Below are 19,979 nucleotides of genomic sequence, written 5' to 3'. Positions count from 1 at the left end.
CACACACACACACACACACACACAATAAAATGCCACAGCAGATCTGTTGATTATAACCATAGAAAGGAACGAAGCAGAAAATAGAGAAAACGCCCAAGATAAGACTGCAGAGAAATGACACTGTAGAACAGAAACGAGGAGGAGAACAAGGAGAAAACAGTGATAAAGCAGTGGAGGGCGTCAGAAATTAGGGAGAACGCAGGCGGTGAATGTTTTTAAGCAGCTTATGACTGTGATGGACTGGTTTCTGAAGACTCCCTGCTGTTTTTTCTCTGATAGCAGTCAGCTCAGACCAAACCCCAGGGAGGAACAACTGTCAGGACAAAAGTAAAGTCGGTACAAAAAAAGTGGATTCAGTCAGAGCAGAGCCAAAGCTTCCTGCTGCAGACTCAGAAGGTTTCAGCCCATTTAGCACAGAGATTTACTTTAACGACAACGAAAATATCAACGAAGAAAATCATTAACGTTCTGTAACGATGAAACTCAAACTCAATCAATTAAAACAATCCAAACTTTATTTATATAACAACTTTCATACAGGTTAATGTAATTCAAAGTGCTTCACAGATGAGTGCAACCGGAAAAAAGGTGAACGAAGAAACGACAAACGATAAGCAGTCAAATGCTGTTAAATGATGAAAACAACAGTCGCACCGAAAGAAGGCAACGAAACAGAAAAGTCTAAGACTGATCCTAATGAAACTAATCCACACAAAAGGGATTAAAGAGAAAAATACATTTACAGCACACAATCATACAAATTAAATTTAGGTCAAAACACAGATTAAACATATAAAAGCAAAGATGAATATGAGAAAATGGACAAAAAAGAAAAAAGGTCAAAGATAAAATAAATATCTAAATAAATGCAACAAATGAATAGTGCACATGTGATATTATATTTGAAATAGTTGAAAGAGATTTCACATCAGTATCAGAAAAATCTGTAAACCACACAAGTGAACACTCATGTAAATTTCACTGTGATGACGCCCGTGTTTGCTCAGCTACACACAAAATCTGTGATGTGCGTCAGATTTCACATGTGATGCAGTAAACTATTGTTACAGAAGTGATATCATGTGTTACAAAGTCTGTCAAGCCAAGTCCATCATGTGCAACTGTTTCTGATTTGTGAACACAGTCACAAAGCTTTTCAAAAGGACTATATCAGAAAACCAGAGTCAGGGACCTGATCCCCGAGTGTTTACTGTATATTAAACTTTACCCAGTAAAATACAATAGTGGACCATTTAAAGTAAAAGTTTAGATTTTGTCATGTATCCTGTCTTCACATATGAGCATTTGTTTCATCAGTGGAAATAACTGAATGATTCAAAGTTGTTTAAAATACTACAGTGAAGATCAGGATAATAACCATCTGACACATTAATAACCCCTGTACCCTGACTTGACACCTTATACAGTATTTAACAATCCAAATTCAAATACTGAAGGGACTGATTGACAAATATTTTGCAGCTTAAAACCAGGAAACAACATCAGTGAGAGTAAGATATATTTGAATAAAGCACAATAAGACACATACAGGCAGGACAGTTATTCCACATTTTATTAACATCTCAGCGGTAAATGGTCTGAACTTTTCTACCTGGTGGGACTCAAAGCACAATACACTGCTTCTCATTCACACACTGATGTGCAGCTGGCCAACACTCACCAGGAGCAACTCGCTTCAGTGTCTCGCTCAAGGACACTTTGACATGTGATCGGACCAGCAACTGTGGGGGTGGTGGACGCACGCTCCACCTCCTGCGCCACAGTCGCCATAAGATGTGACGCTGTGAGTTTAAAGAGACAATTTTAACAGGAAAACCGCGAGTCTGTTTTAATTAACATTTCCCATCTTCTAAAACCCGTGAGAAAGAGCATAAATATCCTGAAGTCACCGTTTGACCTTCAGCAGACAAACTTACAGTCCCAGGATTTGATTGGTCTCTTTGTGATTGTCGTGGTCTAAAAGGCCTCATTTGTTAAAAGCTTTTCTAAAAACGTGATAAATGTAGCGACGTTTTAAATGACAAAATCCATTGGGGAACGACACCTTGAGTTTTCCTTTACGCTGTCTTTGAGCTTTGGCCTCTGGTTTGAAGGGAAATCAACTGAACGCTGTGACTCAACCCAGTTTGAAACTGGTGGATGTTCTGAGACGTGCAGACATCAGTTAGTCAGTGATGTAAAATTAGGAGATTGTTTAAGGGAGTTCACTTCTGACTAAAGGACTGAATGTAAACACAAGGAAACTCAAGGGCCTCTGTGTGTGTGTGTGTGCATCTTTCCAGGGTTAAGCAATGCTTGGCACATTGCTATGAAGGGGTTAAAGGTCACGGGGGCTGTAACATCAGTGCTCTGCGCTGAAACCGATGATGTGAGACGAGTCGCTTCCTGTCCCTGTTGCTCAGTCTCTGCTGCCTCTCAGCACACAGACAACAAAGAAAGGTGGTTTCCTCCTTTCAGCGGTTTGTTCTGGACTTCATATTTCGTGTCTGTCCTGAACGTGGTTCCTTAAATTCTGTCTGAGCACAGCCTGAACCCGCTGGGCTTGGTTCAGGTATCCACCCTCTGACCTTACAAACATACTTTGTATCCGATCAGAAAAATGATTGTCTCTAATGTCTCAATTAGAGACAATCATTTTGTTGTGTTTTTTAAACTGCGTTCGCTTCTGTACCAAATAAGTTTCTAGCAGTTCTCTTAAAATTATGAGCAATGTTGCCAGCTGATAAACCTGTAAATGCTGGGTTTTCCTTCACTGGTGTAGCCCTGCAGGTCCACGTGCTGCAGTTTGTTGTAAAGTGCCTCAAACAGGTTGTGATTTGTTTAGTGCTGGAGGTCTAACACGACAGCGAAGAGCTACTGTGTTATTACTGTAATCGTGCTGTTGCTGGAATCCACCGCTTATGGTTCATAGCATGTACTTAAAGAGGAATTCCACCTTAAAATGACACTCACAGCAGGACCAAAAAGACAGATTCGCTGTTCGCACGCAGGTGTGACGTTCTGTAGTGAGGCTCCAAATTATCTTCTTACTTTCCGTCTAATGTAAAGGTAAAGCAGTGTCGAATGGGCGTGTTTTTAGAGCAGAATGATTCAGATTGAAGTCAAACACAATTTTAACATTGCGTGTAAAATAAAGTAAAATACATCTTTTTTCAAGGGAACAACTGGGGGCAGAGAATAAACAGAGAAGGATGAGAATCGTGTTTAAGTGAAAAAAACGTTGTGCACATACAAAGAACAATCAGAACCAGGAGTGAAAAGAAACCCGACCTCAGACCAGAACAGGAGAGTGACCACAAAATGAAGGTCAGAGAGCAGGAAGTGCCGCAGGGGAAGGAGAGCAGAGAGTGAGGCTGAGCTGAGAGGAACACACGGAGAGTGTTCCATAGTTTTACTCCACATATCGAAACACAAACGTTTCTGCAATTTCTTGAGCTTGTGAGTTGAAGTTTTCCACTTAGATTATAACCCCGCCCCCTCTCGTTCGCTCCAAAATGTAATTATTGTGCATGTATTATTTGTGCTGTATGAAATTCCCCCAGATTAGTTTGAGTAATAAGGATGATGGAGCTGTGTTTTCACAGGGGGCTGATGTCAGGAGGAGCTGAAACATGAAATGTACCCGTCACTGTCACTGAACTGCCTGAGCTCCCAAAAAGACACTTTCTGACGTCACACCGACGACCTGAATGCAACTCGCCTGCAAGACGCAGCAGACGTCAGTGTCCATATTTTGTAGACGGTATAATATCTCTGGGCTTTGTTGCACCTTTTATGAGCCACCGCATGTCCACCGTGTTCTCCACAGGGACAAGTTCAAACTGAATGACAGAGTGAGCAGCATAGAAACAGGACGTCACTGTGGCTGTAATTCTTTTAGCATTGTGACTTGTGAGGGGGAACAAAATGACCCACATACAGTTTAGATGGGATTAAAATCGCTGACAGATAATGTTAGAATCAGCCTCCCACCTCCTGTGGAGACAGAAATCCAGTCCCAGTGGGGCTTCAGTCCTTAGATGAGTTGGAATTAACATCAGTGTGAACATCAGAAACTAAATGAAGCCCGACAGAGAGAAACAAATGATGCTCACAAAACCACATCCTGTATTTCAAGTCAGGTGCACAGCACTCAGCACACACACACACACACACACATGAATGAGTGCGTAGGATTAGAGTTGGACCCTCGATGACAGTATGTAAACTCTGTGACGATAAAACTGAAGAATTGGAAGAAGTGTGGCCCCTGAAAAAAAACTCTCCTACACAAACACTCTGACTCTGACTGGTCCCCACAGAAACACACACACACACACACACACACACACACACACACACACCACACTAAGTCAAAAACAGGAAATCCAACAAGTCGTTGAGTGTGACTGACAGTTACCACTACACATCACATGCATGTGGACTGACTGACACACACACAGTCACACACGGAAACCTGCAAACTGTAAGTAAGTCTGTCCTCACTCTGACATTTGTCTCTGCTTAAACACTGTTTCAGGTTGAGCTGCAGGATGTTCGATGCTTTTGTGTATTTAAATTCACAAAGATGTAAATGAAGTATTGTTACTGTGAATGTTCTTTAGCTGACGACACTGTGGCTCCGCATCAGATTTAAAGTGCTGACTGTCCAGAGTTTGTTTGAAGAATTTTATTTTTTCATTCTACATCAGCATCGCCTGCTTTTTCTGTCGTCCTTCAACACGCGCTGTGGATTTGTGTTGGAAACCAGGTGAAACTCAGATTTTCGTTTTGAAAATCAGGATTTGATTGAGCTAAGAAAGTGGGGGTGTTGTTGTCGTACACTGGAGACTTTGGCCTCCTCAAGCTTCTAAACCCCCAAATGAAACGAGCTGAAACTGAAAGCTGCTCACGCTGTAACTCCAGTCCACACTGAGGCCAGAAGATGTGATGAAGGATCCAGAAGTTCATTTTAAAGAAGTCCAAATGTTTGGGAACTGCTCTGGTCTGACACATAAGATGGTTTCTACTTTCTGTAGTTTCATTTTTAAGCAGATTCACATGAAGAAATGTATCAGCATGTGTGTCTGTGTGGTTTTCAGCTGATGCAACATGATGAACTTCTGGTTTTCAAACTTTAGCTTTTCTTTCTTTTCTTGATTTTGTTGCTCAATAACACTTTTTTCTATCCAGTTTCTCTCTCGTCGCTGACACACAGTCATCACCAGTTGATCTGAAGCTTCTTCACAGCTTCGGTCTGATCTGACATTAGTTGGGTTTAGGTTTCTTTTTCTGTTGTGTTTCCATTTGTAAACACACAATGTTTCTCTTAGCTGATATAATAATGATGATGATGATGATGATGATGATGTGGCGAGGTCGGCACTCACCCATGTCAGTGCTGTTTATAAAACCATGGGGATGAAGTCAGTGGTTTCTGACTTGGAGCAAATCCAGACTGATAAAAAGGGGGAGGGGGGAGCAGAGCAGAGAGATTGTTAAGCCCCTCCCACACACACACTCCATTACCCCTGTTAGTTCATTATCAGTGCAGTGAAGGGACTTTTCTGGACATGAAATGAGGAGACTTCCTGCTCCTGCTGATTTAAAAAGTGTGCTGCTCGAAATGATCCTCACATTTGTGGTTCCGTTCTGCAGACAGACAGGAAATATGAACCAAGTGATCTGTCTGTGTGTGAGGACACATCACACATCAACCCTCAGCCCTAAAACTACCATGTCCTCCCCACACCACAATGTGTCCACACAAGCATGTCCTGACTGACTCACATCGACTGAGGACTGAGGACAGGATGTGTGAACTGCTGCTGCTGCTCAGTGTGTGTGTGTGTGTGTGTGTGTGTGTGTGTGTAAAATATTAGAAACTGCTCGGTTGAGTCAAGGTGTGAATTCAGTTGGACTCTTGATATGATGATCAAACAGTTGGGTAAAGATCTTTGGCTGGTAGCTCGTGTGACAAACCGCAGCTATAGGAGTCCACAGTAGAAGTACAGACATCTTTCACATGTTTTTAACAACTGCAGCTGTTTCCTCCAGATGTTGGATATCTGCCAGATGTGTTGAGACAATGACAGATCTTCACTGCTGCACACTGCATCAGTACAGGATAGAATCAGACGCTCATAACATGCTGCACCTTCCATTAACAGCTCCTCCATGAGGAGGAGGAGCCTCAGCTCACAGTAACACTTGGAGATTTCTGACCTTAAAACTCAAGTTTCAGTGGAAAAACGCCCAGTTTTCTGAGCAGCTGAACTACAGACACGTTGTCATCTTCACAACAATCCACTGTTCAGTCCTTACGGAGGTGATTTGTGCCATTTCAGCCTCACAAGCTTGATCTTCTCCTAAATTCTTCGTCCTTCCAGATTGTTTTCTGCTCTGCATCTTGTACAGATACAAGAATCCTCATGAGCCACATGACAGCATGTTAAACGGTAATAACTTTAAACAGCACCTCCTCATGTGGAACCAAGTCCAACAACCTTTTACACCACGTGTGGACATACCACAGCTTTCCAACACTGCTGACAGCTGGTTAATCTGCTGCTGTTCTGTTACCTAAAAGGAACATGGAGGGTTTAATAGCTATAAACTGGAAAAGGTTTTCATTCAACAGAACGTCCTCCTGCCAGCATGTCTGGAATTCAAACTTTAAACACGTCTCCACCTCTGTAAGGTACTAGTTGTAGGGCTGGACCCAATAAGGCGCTTGACACAATTTCTCAGTTTAAATGAGGTTTATTATAAAGTATAATAGTTGACAAAAATGGATGGAGATGCAGTAAGTCCTCCGACTCGCTAGGTGGTGCTGAACTCCAGTCTATGAGAAAGGACACAGAGATGAGTATCTTGACAATGACTTGTGGGATATGGTGTCTGAACATGAAAACAAAACTCACTAGAGTGAGTGGGGAGACGAGTCTAGAGGAGAACCAAGGTTCTTACGGGGAAGAGTGGAGTATGGTCCTGGCAGAGTAGATATACTTGAGATGCAGCGAGGGTGGGCAACTTGAAGAAAGGGTCCGTATCACAGAGGCAGGCCTGGCAGTGAGCGAGTGGAACGTGGCCGTTTTAAAGTTCCAGTTCCTGATGTGAAAAGAGCTCCAAGTTCCCTGTTACAACAATACTTCTGAAAACCTCCTCACTGACACAATCCCAAAAAGTCCCAAATCTCCCAGCACTGACGCCACAAAAAGTAGTAGACAGATAATCACATGGCCTGGAAAAAAAAAATGTGTGCATGGCCTGATCAAAGCACAGCAATAGTGCGATAAATCCTTTTCCTCTAATGACGTGGTTACAAGGGTTTGTGATAATCTTGATTCTTCATGGGTCGATAACAACACTCATAGTCCTTAGTCATACAGTCGATCGGCAACAGAGAGTCAATAGGAAGCGGTTACTCACAAAACCAAAGTAGGCAGAGTCAGGTTCCGGAATCAAATTGTGACCACAGCAAAAAGACAAAGAGAAATTTCAAATACGAGTGAGCGTGTTTCATGAGAGGAGTGGAACCTTTATGGGCAGGTTTGGTGCCATGGTGCTAAAGGGAACATGTAGTGGACAAATTGATGATACACTAAACATATGTCCAGCCAGAGCTTTATTTCAAACATGATTAAACACACGTCAGTCAGTGAAGTTGAAGATAAGATTTACATGACACCACAAATCAGATTAAAGTTATGGACCAGCCCTGTGTCCTTGTAGTTACATTCCCCTGCAGCTAAACAGCCATTATAGTTCTGTATGTGCAACATTTTCATTGACGAGGTTGCAATGGATGGAGGCTGCACAGGGAACATGACTGTGAGGTGTATAAGAATCCTACAGCATCAAACACCGGACGTCATACTGTCAGAAAAGAAACATTATCAACATATTTATGATCAGCAATAAGAATCAGACACTCTGCAGGAGGGGGTCCACTGTTACAGTGTTTGCTGCTCTGCTGCTTGACTGTCTCACACACACACACACACACACACACAGACACTATCTTGGCTGTGAGGATTTGGGAAAACCATTTAAAAGTGTGGAGGTGTGTGTGTGTGTGTGTGTGTGTGAGAGACAGTCAAGCAGCAGAGCAGCAAACACTGTAACATTAAGTTAAAGGTGCAACGTGCTGCATTTAACCTGGATGATATCGACGTGGGTTTGGAGACAAACGGAGACGTGACAGCGTCAGACTCTTCAGAGGCAGCTTCACTGAGCTCTTGTTGGTTTTTACCTGGAGTTTGTGGCTGAGCTGGAAGCTTATTGACACATTGATGATTGATTTGTGTTTGCTGTGAACATTCTCTATGATGTGTTGATGCATCTTTGGGGCACAACTCTTGTTGTGTTGGGTTTAGTGTTGATGCTCATGGCTAAACTGTCCCACTCTCTGTGTCTCTCCAGCTACCAAACGTCCCTCCTCAGTCTCGTCTCTGAGTGGGATTGTGGGTAGGATGATGTCGTCCGGCGACAGAGGAGCCTCGTCCTCCTCCTGCACGTCAGTCAACACCGTCTGCTCAGACAGCGAGCGTCCTGCCTCCCTCTCCCTCTCCTCCTCTGCCTCCTCAGTCTCCCTGCAGGATGCCTCCCATTCCTCGTCTTCATCCTCCTCCTCCTCCCTGCCGTACGGCGCCGCGCTTACCTACAATGCCACTTCATCATCGTCCTCCACACCAAAGAGGAACGGTTCAGACATCAGCCTGGACCTCACTCCTCTCGTCACACCAAATGGCGGCGGAGTGGGAGCAGGTGGGGTCTGTGTTGCCAAGGTAACAGCAGCAGGACACCCTCCTAATGGACATGTAGCCAATTCCGCGGCTACAGCGGTGGTGGCCACACCCAGGCAGCTTTCACGGCTGGAGCGAGTGGTGATGGAGATCGTGGAGACCGAACAGGCCTACGTCAGAGATCTGAAGAGCATCGTGGAGGTAAGAAATACATCTACTACTACAGGTTACTGCAAGTACCTGCTGTATATGATGGAGTGCTACTTTAAATACAGGTGAAAAACTGTATTACAAGTAAATCACAAGAAAACATGTACATTCAAAATATAATATAAACAATGGAAATTCTTACATAGGTCAGCATGTACAAAATGCCAATGACAGGGACAACACCTCACGACATAGCTAGATATGTTTTGAAGCATGTTTTTATTTAAAAAATAGTAGAAAACAATTAGCTCAAAATGTTACTAAAAGTTTAAAAAAAAAAAAAAAAAAAAAGAGTATTTTCTTACATCAGTTGTATGTTCCCCAATTTCTACCGGGCTTGGGACTGGCACTGCCCGGCTGGGGATGGGCTGCGGGGGGTTCAGCGTCTTGCCCAGAGACACTTGGACACCGGGTCATGTGGTCGGGACCATAAAAAGTAACCGGTTGTTTTGTTGGGTAAAAAAGGCAGGAATCAAAACAACTTGGAAGATTTAGGAAATCAGCTCCCAGTTCCTCAGGACAGTAATAATCTAAGACCAGAGCTGCTGTTGGTGATATGTTTTGTGGAGCTGACAGTTCAGGGGAGGACGCTGCAGAACTGGCCGGTGGGAGGAGAACGCTGAGATACACAGAGCAGGCAGCAATCAAAGGGGTGTGGTTGGAAAACTCCACTCAGTGGAGGTTTCAGGTGTTCAGACTGGGGTACCAGCCCAAAACCTTTTTGGAAATAATCAAGTGCACATTAACAGGCTAATAGTGAGCTTGTAAAGAGCTGAAGTCAGTTAGCACAGGAGCTGCTGCTAGCATGTGGCCAATGACGAGGTTTGACTGAGGACTGGTCTCTAACCAGCTAGAAGGAGCTAGTGGCTCAGACAACTTGTTGTTAACCTACTTGTTCAACACGAGTCTGTCTGGTAGGTCAGATCCTCTGCAGGGTTGAGCTGAGTGAGGGGCTGGTTGTGATACTGGAACTCACTGTTGAGCCTTGTTACAGGTGTGATGTGCCTGCACGGCCACACTCACACTCAGTTTGTGACAAAGATTCTGCATTTACAGACGTTGTTCTTACTATAAGGAAGAAAGTGAGCAGACATTTTCAGTTTCAGTTTTCATTGCGTCCTTACAGCCAGTGGAGCTGGACCGAGGTCACAGTGGTTCATAGTCACTGGATGAACTCTAATGGAGTCTGTGAATTCACTTCATGTGCTGGTGACGACAGGATGAGGGCTACAAAATGGTCCCACTGATTTATGACAGCTTGGCCTGATGCTCCACTCTGCGGTCGAATGATGGTTAAAATAGAATTTAACATGAAGACTAATCTTCCGTGGGAATGTTTAGCTGCTTTTTGTCCCATTCCATTGTGAATTGCTGAGTCTCTGTGCTGCTGGGTGGCTGGAGGCTCGATTCCGTGTTCACTTTAGTTCATCAGGTTCTGAAGAAGCTGCTGTGATAAATGCTGTGAATGTACATTTGCCTGTAACATGTAGTGGGAGAATGAAGCAGCAGAGATTGGAAACACTTTTACTTGTTTTTTTGTAGCGGTGAATTAAAAAAATGGCACATAATGTTTTTTTTAAGCATAACTTACTCTGTAAAGTGTCAAACATGTTGAAATTACTCATTTTCTTTAACCACCAAAGAGATTCAGTTTACAAAGATGGAATAGTGAGTGTCACATTTTCAGGCCATTTCAAGCATTTTTCTATCACGTGTCAGTAATATGAACCAACCCTGGATGAAGCTCACATTTCCTTAATGTGAGAAGCAGAAACACGCTGATTGCTGGTCGTCACTGCTGTGGCCGTAAAGTACCTGTCAGCCAATCACGGTGCAGCTGTGTGTGAGTGTTAGGGAGGAGCTGGCTGTTACCTAGATTTACTGGCCAGGTGTGAATGTCTTTGTGTGAGTTTAGCTGCAGCAGACCTCCACCCACCAATGCACCACACACACACACACAGACCTGATCTACATGGAGTCAGAGGTTGTACAAACTTTCCGTGTGCATTCAAATATCATAGTGCAGTACCAAGTGCTGGTCACCTGAGCTTCAGAATGACGTCAGTGCACCATCACTGTCAGCTCCTTCTCATTCCTGAGGCATCAAAAAGTGCTGCTTTCTCCGGTTTTGCGTTACATGCCGATGCTTAAAGCTCCGGTTTGCATTGGTGATCGACGCTCTGAGCTTTCAGTGTAGCACAATATGTGACACTTTAAGCAATGACGTGAAAACATCTCACAGGGAGGTGGACAGGGTGGTTGAGCGGTGTGAGCTGTGCTCTGGCCTTCCTTAACTTAGGGAATCAAGTGCTTTATTAAAGAAGTATTTTGCGTAAGTATCGTAAGTATTTTAGGCAGTTAACTCGTGTATGGTGTGAACAATGGATGCTGTTATGCTCGGCTTACGCAGCATGTGCTGCAACATGTAGTTCGTTTTGGAACCTAAACACCGCTATCGGCTTTTTCTTCCCAAGAGGACAGAGACCACCTCCTATCAACTACACAAACTCCATCCACTAACAGAGACGCAGAAAGTCAGGAAGTGCACGTTGAGTTAAGTATTGTAGATGTTAGCCACAAAGACACAAAGTGCGTTTTTAACCTTTAAACAACACCACAAGCTTTTCTTAAGGGGCTTTTGGTTCTTAAGTGTAACCGCAGACGAGGAGGCTTCATATGCAGAGACTCACTCTTCATTAGTACATGCAGCACTTCATTCACAGAAAAACCCTGACCACAATCCATCCAGCAATTAAGCCCATAAAATGAGCACAGTTGCAGTGAAGGTGCAGAGGAGCTTTGGTTTTAAGAGTCAAGGCTGATGTTTCACCTCAGGAATGTGTCAGAGCGGCTGCTGAAAACAACAGTGAAGTTTTCTGAGGGGTAAAAATGAAGTTTTCTAAAGGGAGATTTGAATGAAAAAACGCTCAGACTCTTTGCTGACTTGGTTGGTGCCGTGTGTTTTATCAGCCAGTGGTCCAGGTGGTGTGTGTGTGTGTGTGTGTGTGTGTGTGTGTGTGTGTGTGTGTGTGTGTGTCTGGATCTGTCTGACTTGAGTGTGAATCATCCTTTTGAAGTAGAGAGAATTTACTACAGCTTTCATCCTCTGCCACGACACACACACACACACACACTCACACACTCACACACACTCACACACACACTCTGAGGGCTTGGCTGTCATCAGCTTTATCAGCTGTCTGTCAGTTTCTTGTCTCTGACCTTCTGCAGAGGACGAAGCTCTGGCTCTCTCATCAGGTTTTTCTTCTTTGGTGTTTAATCCCTCCAGACTCCCTCTTTGTCCCCTGTAGTTCAAACCATGGACAGATGATAACCCCCCCCCCCCCCCCCTCACAGCCCAAGGGACCCTGAGGCTGAAACAGAATAAAACAGTTTTTGGTCAGTTGGTCTTTGAGATTTGAGTCTTTTGTGTCTTTGTTGGCGGATTAAAAATCTGTTTATGGTCATTCTGTGAATAATGTCCCTTTATGGTAATTTGTCTATTTTTGGTTGTTTTGGCTGTTTGAGCTCATCGCGTGTCTTTTTGCTGATTTCTGGCTCATTTCTTGTCCCAAACTCTGCGAGAATTGATTTATTTTTGTCTTTTGTCTTTTCCTGTTCATTACACATGTCTTCGATGTAACATTTCAACTCTCTGTTTGGAGCTTTTTCGCTCTTCCTGGTCCTGTTTCTTGGTCTCAAAATATTGTTTAAAATGTTTTGTTGCTCATCGTGTCACTTTGTGGTCACTGTTTTTATTTATTTTTTGTCTCGCATTTCAGCTGTTCTTCACTTTAGTTCTTAACAGAAATCCCAGCACTGAGCCCAGAATCCCTGTCCTGAAGGAAAGGGTGTGTGTTTGTGTCTGCGTGTGTCTCTCTGTGTGTGAGTGCTGTCCTGTAATGTAAGCCTTCATTCCTGCTGCTCTCTGTATTTGAGGTTTGGTTGAAGTCTGGTTTTGATTGAGGCTACATGATGTCACGCTCACTGGGAATCTGAACCAACTACCATAATAGGCCTGTGTGTGTGTGTACGTGCAATAACAACTTCAACACACAGAAAGAAGGAATGAGGGAGAGTGAATACAGCCGACCAACTCAAACTCATTTTCTATAAAGGTTTGAAGATCCTTTCTCATAAAAGCGACACTGAGCTCACTCCACCTGGTTCAGCTCTTTTGATTCATTTGTACCAATTAAAGCTGGATTTCTTGCAGCTGTCGACCTCATTTGAGCAGATTTATGGGAAATTGCTGAAGTAAGTGAAAGTAAATGAGGAGTAAGTGGAACAATTTCATCTGATGCAGAGCTTTGTTTGTCGTCTTCTACCAGAAGCTACGGAGAGAACATGAGACGTTTGGTGCTGCAGCGATCCTGCTGTTGACATGCAGCCAAGTGGGACAGGAAACCGAGGGGGGGGAGGGAGGGAGGGAGGGGGCTTAGAACGATGAAGCACAACCTAACAGGAGATGGGGATCACATCAGGATTGAAGGGCGATCTGGGGGGGGGGGGGGATGGAAAAATGAGAAAAGAGGCAAATGGACGAGAAGTTAAGAGACAGAGATTGGAAATGCTGAAACAAGGTGAATGTGGGGTCAAGAAGGAAGGAAGCACGAATGGCTGAAGGTGCAGAGTGGGAAAAGGGGCAGTTACACTGGCTGCTGGTTGGAGACAGAGATGCACAGACACTGTCCTCACAGACTAAATTCAATTCCTGGATGTTTGTGTTGGGAGGTAACACTGGGGCAGATTTATGACAAACATCCTGCTGACAGGAGCATCACTCACAAACAGCAGATTTTTGAATCCTCACTACTTCATGCTGTCTTTGCTGCAGTAAATCACAGGTTTTTCTGCCCCCAACTTCTTACTGTGAATCGTCCCTGCTTCTCCTCTTACTGCCTCTTGTTGTATTGAAGTTCCCTGCAGCATATGTAGCATCTCCCCATCACCTCCTCACTGAGCTCCCGAGTTTCCTGGTTGCCTTTAAAAGGTGATGAATGTGGCTACGGCGTCTTTATATGCCTCATTATACACACACACGCACACACACACACACACACACACACGCACACACACACGCACACACGCACACACACACACACACAGTGCTTGCTTTACACCCAATTTAGGGAAGAGAAAACTGAGAGAGCGACTGGGGGGATGAGTTTTGTGAAAATAAAAAGCAAACACACAAAGATGCATCAACCACGTCTCAACCTCAGTTTCTATACAAGTAAACTGCAAACACAATCTTTAAATGACAACACATTTACATCTAATGCAGCTCTGTTGATGTTTAACATCCATATCTGCCCAGTGCTTCCTTTCCCTACAAAAATGATGACAGCATCTGGATCCAGTGTTATCACACCTACAGCTGTGGTACAGTAGGTCACCTTCTACTGTTCCTCCCTGAATAGGTGGAGGTGGATGGATGGCTGACAAATCACAGGACTTTAAGACAGGAGACACCAGTTTGTGTCCTGTTTGACGTTGTTACACCACCTCGCCATCGTTCCCTAATTGTCACCAACTCGTCTGTGTCAGACTCTTAGCATGTGGAGCTAAATCTCTGTAATAACTCTGAAATGTCTAACATGTCTGGTTCCATACAATAAGTCGGACACCAGCGACTCTTTACAGACGCGATTGGACCCGTGAGCTCATGTTAGGCTGGACTGTGAGCAGCACCACGGGACCACAATGTCTTTATTTAGTGAATTAAATTGAAATTATTTTTGTCTTTTTGACCCGTTACAAAGACGTCATGAATCTCAGCTTGGGAACTTAAAACTGATGAAGTGACCTCACTTCAGGGATTAGTTTCCCCAAACTTCTCTTCCTCCTGGGCTGACTTTCTGTCCCGTGTTTGCTGAGACAGTGTCCAAGCTTCTGTTTGTTTCACTCTGTCACTGTTGCAATAAAATGGACACTTTTCTCGGTCTGTGGAAATGAGCTCATTTGCCCTATGATATGATTGGATGATGGATCTTTATTTTGGTAAAGTTTCCGTTACATCATAAAAACATACACAGTATTTGTGTACAGTGATTTCATGTTGGACCACACATGGACAGATGATGAGAAACTGGGCCAAGAGTGGCTGTAAAGAACGTCCAGACTGAAGGAAACACAACAAACAAATGAAGCAGTTACATAGTCGAGGTAATTTATGCCTTTTTAGAAGAAGCTACCAGGGATTATTTTGTGTCTTTTGGACATAATTTTCTCTCCTTAGTGTTAAGAAAAAAAAAAAGACTGTTTGGACAAAGTCCTAATGTTTTCTCAAAAACTGTGACCTGTCTAAAACACAAAGCTATTTCAAATCCACGGCCTTCGGCTCGTTCTTTCAGGGGTCACCACAGCCGTTTTTATGCCCTTCCTGCCGCAAACCTCCCATTTTATCTGGGCTCGGCACTAGGGGGACCTGCTGTAGCTGGGCGGGACTTCACCTGGCTTGGTGGCCTTCCGCATCCCAACCCAATGCTCTACTCATTGAACCACCAGGCCTCCTAAACAAAAAGCAGTTTTTAGCTATGTTTATGGTTTGGAGGGAAAAGGCTCCTCTCTTAATACGGATCCATACTCCCTCTGCCTCCTTCTCCACCACCTGTTAGTCACCATCACAACAGCAATTCTCAGCTCCTCTCATACTGCTACAGTATTGACTTGCTGTTTGTTGCCGCCTTTGTCTCAATGTCTCAAGACTCCGGTAGTTTCCTGTTTGCACCATTGATCTCTAAGGTGCTCGTGGTTCGGGGAGGTTGAAACACTAATGAGACAACACTCGTTTCCTTCCTTCTTGGAAGTCTCCGCTTCAGGCTGATATTCTGTAGTAGTTTTGGAGGAAGGTAGAACTGTGTGCTGTGACCAAGCCTCAACACTGATAATGTCCTTAAACGTCCCACAAATAACTGATGGTTCTGACCATCTGCACCTGCATGCTCAACATCAGAAGTTACAAACTGGATACTACAGTGCACATGTAACGCAGTGTTGCTTTAGTGAGTTTTGCTGCTGTGATGTGAACCACCTACAGCATCTACAGAGGAGAGACAGCCAGCATCACACTGCACATATAGAGCTTTTCTACATGAACTTGTTTCTCATTCACTAATTAATGCACTGGGATTGAACCATTAACCATGTAGTTAGTGGAGTCCAACCTGAGAAGCATCTTCATCACTCAGAGGAAACTGTCGGACTGAAACATGTATGTGTGTGTATATATCAGCTTTGATGACTCACAGTGTCTCTCTGTTTGTGTCTGCAGGACTATCTGGGCTGCATCATCGACTGTGGCTCTCTGCCTCTGAAACCGGAGCAGGTCAGCACTTTGTTCTGCAACATTGAGGACATCTACGAGTTCAACAGGTAACTCGCCTGCTGCTCTGTGAATGTTACCTAATACTGCAGTGACTCTCTTGTTGCTTCCCTTTGAGTCGTGAAGGTTGCAGAACTTCTGTTTTTAGCTGCACTTCTTAAACTAACTTACAGATGACACAGACTTTCTGGAAGTTGTAATGAGGAAGTAGTGGTATAGGTCCCAGCTGACAGTCAGCACTGTCACAATAAGGGAAGTGTTTTGATGCTGTCGGGTTCAGACAGAGGCTTTTCTGACTGTGCTCGTTAGCATGAGTTCAGGGAAAAAAACAAATGAAAGATGCAACAGATATGATGATGATGATGGAATCAGGGATCGTTCACTATAATTGTTGAGGCAGAATGAAGAAGGCTGATGTGATTGGCTAAGACACCTGCTAATTAATTAATAAAATGTTAAATTAACAATTAATGACTGAAAGTATCATCTAGACATTTGGACAAATAGGACAGTTTGAGAAGCTGTGGTTTACATTCAGTCACATACAGAAACCTTCCTTAAGATGTGAGGTGCAAAGCAAAAATACTGCTGCGGCCGTGTTGGACACATTTTCTCATTGATGTCAGCTGCTGGTACATGTTTGGACACGGAACGCGAACAGAGAACCTTATGTTGAGAACTTTTTTCAGATGGAATTAAGAAAATATCTGGTCGGTGCAAAAGTTTACAGTCCGTTATTTGTAAAGGTCAAAGAGTAAAACAAAGTACAGCACCCAACTTTATTTTGGCTCAGAGGCAAATGAAGATGAAATATTCAGATGCACAGAGGCAGAAATGAACTGACTGAGGCTCTAATGCTGACATGCCCCACCCCCCCATATAAAGTTGTCTGCCGGTGGATGAAAGGCTGCAGCAGCTGCTGAGCTCACATGGATGGAGCAGATTCTTCAGGTTTTACAGAGCAGGAATGCTCAGTGATATTGTAGCCTGCTCAGAGACGCTGAGGCTGCCTGTTTCTGCGTCACGCTAGTTTAAGCGAGCAGCCGTTCCTCCTGGTATGTATGCTGCCCGACAGTGACGATGTGTTTCAGGTTGGTGCTGGCTGAGCTGGGCAGGATGCGATGTGGGTTAAAACTGGATTATGGATCCTTTTTTTAAATGATAACATGTGGATTAACACGTGAATGCTTGCTGTGCACACTAACAATGTGGCATCGCAGTTTGTGGGTTGTGATATTAATTTAATTTGTAACCGGTTGTCCTACTAATTTTCGATTTTAAAATAACATTAATTCAAATTCAACCACATATTTGACAGGAAAGTCTCCGATAACTGATAGTGGGTCACTGTGTTAATAATAAAAAAGGTTTTCACATTCAAAGGAGTGTTTTAATCGTTAATTTGGAAGATAGATTATTTCTTCCAGAGAGTTAATTAATTGCAGTCTTTTGCTTTCAACTTTTTTTTCTTCAAACACATGGTGTGTTTGTGGTTATTAGATGATGCTTTTGCATTTAGAAAGCAATGTGGTTTTAAAAAGTCTCCCTGTTGGCGCATTTAGGGACACTGTGGTTTCAGAGATGGCTGCAGAACACAAATGTTTTTCATGTAACGACCACAGTACGTGATACCACAGAGGACACTGCTGCTGCCGTTACAATAGTCAAAAAGTTCATGGCTGCTGGTTGGTTTTAACAGCCTCATGTTTTGGTGCTTGTTTTTGGTCCGTGTGTTGCCAAAAACACACTTAACAAATGTCCAAAGAGCTCATCAGAGCGACAAGCCAGGCAAACATTTGGGGCCCTGCAAAAGAAAGTGAATATTAATGAATATTAATATGAAGTTTGGATTGAAATAGGGATCAACATCAACATCTGGTCATTTGGGTTTTATATTTGTACCTTAGCTTCATCGGGAAAGACAACGGTGCAGACAGCAAAGTCAATGCAAGTAAAACTGAGTGTGTGTCGATGAACAGGTGAAAACAAGGAAAACAGGATTTAAAGGAACGAAACAGCAGAAACTGGGTCACAAAGAACAAATGCTCAACTTTTCAGCGTCACACAAAAAGCCTGAGCTGCTGTGTAACGGTCACTAAATATGTTGACAACTCAGCAGTGGTTTGGTTGAGTGGCAGCGACTTTGTATTTAGCATCGTCACGTCTCCGTGAAGCGTGCGCACGAGCGTGTGTGTGTGTGTGTGTGTGTGTGTGTGAGCTCTCTGTAAAACCAGTAGAAAACACAATCACAGATCATCTACCAGTGAGATGCCCAGCAGTCCTGTCAGTCAAAGGGCTCCCCACCCACCCTGTAACCACAGGAATCAAACGCTCCCACAACTGTATGGAGAGGGAGGAGAAGCGTGTGTGTGTGTGTGTGTGTGTGTGTGTGCGTGTCCACATTTGTAGGAGGAGGTTGCTGTGAGAGCCTGAGAAGGAAGCTCTTAAAATATGTGACACACACACAGCAGTGCACCCTCCCTGCAGAGAGGGCTGTTTTCACATTTCACTTTCTTTGAGTCCACTCCAACACACACACACACACACACAATGTTGCACAAAAACACACCAACTCGAAAACACAAATGTGCAATTACAAATACACACACAGTTTTCATTCCATCAGGCTTCCTGCCCCTGGTTCTCATGGGAAATATTGTGAGAGAGCGAGCGAGCGAGAGAGAGTGACAGAGGGAGGGAGGGTCCCTGCTCTCTTTTCTTTGTCTGCACTCCGTTAATCAGTTTACTTGATGAAGTTAATGAGTTTATAAAGACGTAATTACAGGCATCAGAAATCCCCTCAAACCTCCTTCACCTCTTGTCTCTCTCTCTTTCTCAGGGTCGCAAAGAGTTTGACAAAATCATTTGACCTGTTTTCTCTTGTTCTTTGTCCTAGAGAGGAGGGAAACTAAGAACCCCCCTACACACACACACACACACACACACACACACACACACACACACACAACCAGATGGGCAGACATAACAAACTCGGGGTGGCTACATCATCCAGCATAGTTTGAACATGACACCATTCAGCTGTGTGTGTGTGTGTGTTACAGTTGGGAATCAGGCCATGTGTGCATATCGAAGTTTATTACCAACCCCACTACTGAGCGAGCTCAGCAATCACTCTGATGGCGCGGACTCTGACACACCGGAGCCAAATGGGTCACGATTCATCTGTTTCCCTGACGCTCAGTGTTTTATGTCTGTTTTACATCACCAGCAGACGTTTGTGAACGCAGCTCCATGTGCACAGTGTGTGTCGCCAAGAGGAGCTGAGAACAAAAATACACAAAATGAATATATACATTTTGCCGACATCCCTGACGTACACAGACACACACAGGACGGTGTGTCTGCAGCGAGTTCAAAAGCCATCACGGGACCCTCGATAGACCTACAGGCAAACAGGCCAGGAGATGATGCAGCTAACACGTGCTTCACATCCTGGACCAGCTCAAGAGCCTTGGGACATATGCAGGGTTTTGTTAGTGATTCCAATCCTCCAAACTTTCCCAACTCTATGTGTCCTCCCCCATCTGTCAGTGGATCATTTTAAGGACGGGACACATTACATCCTGTACACAAAGAACCAGTTCTGGTGCTCTTCAGGGATGTGTTCTTTCTCCTGTGCTCTTCTAAACAAACAGCTGCACCTCAAGTGAATCGGCCTCTAACATTTGCAGATG

At 43.9% G+C, this 19,979-nt stretch overlaps 1 protein-coding gene across 5 annotated transcripts in view; it reads left to right on the top strand.

Moving 5' to 3' along the window:
• plekhg2 (pleckstrin homology domain containing, family G (with RhoGef domain) member 2) overlaps positions 1 to 19,979 on the top strand; it is a 59,980-nt gene that overhangs the window by 12,703 nt on the left and 27,298 nt on the right. For 4 of the 5 annotated variants that reach the window (XM_067507119.1, XM_067507116.1, XM_067507115.1 and 1 more), the window contains 2 exons: positions 8,425 to 8,948; positions 16,234 to 16,334. In XM_067507119.1, coding sequence (XP_067363220.1) covers positions 8,475 to 8,948; positions 16,234 to 16,334 — 575 coding nt within the window. In that variant the 5' untranslated portion in view covers positions 8,425 to 8,474. Of the gene's footprint in view, positions 1 to 4,392; positions 4,487 to 8,424; positions 8,949 to 16,233; positions 16,335 to 19,979 lie in introns of those variants that run through there. The other variant, XM_067507118.1, reaches the window with a different exon arrangement.

This window comes from Channa argus, chromosome 6 (genome assembly GCF_033026475.1).
Source record: "Channa argus isolate prfri chromosome 6, Channa argus male v1.0, whole genome shotgun sequence".
Taxonomy (NCBI): domain Eukaryota; kingdom Metazoa; phylum Chordata; class Actinopteri; order Anabantiformes; family Channidae; genus Channa; species Channa argus.
Note: the sequence above shows the minus strand (reverse complement) of the source record. Positions and strands in the feature narration are given on the sequence as shown.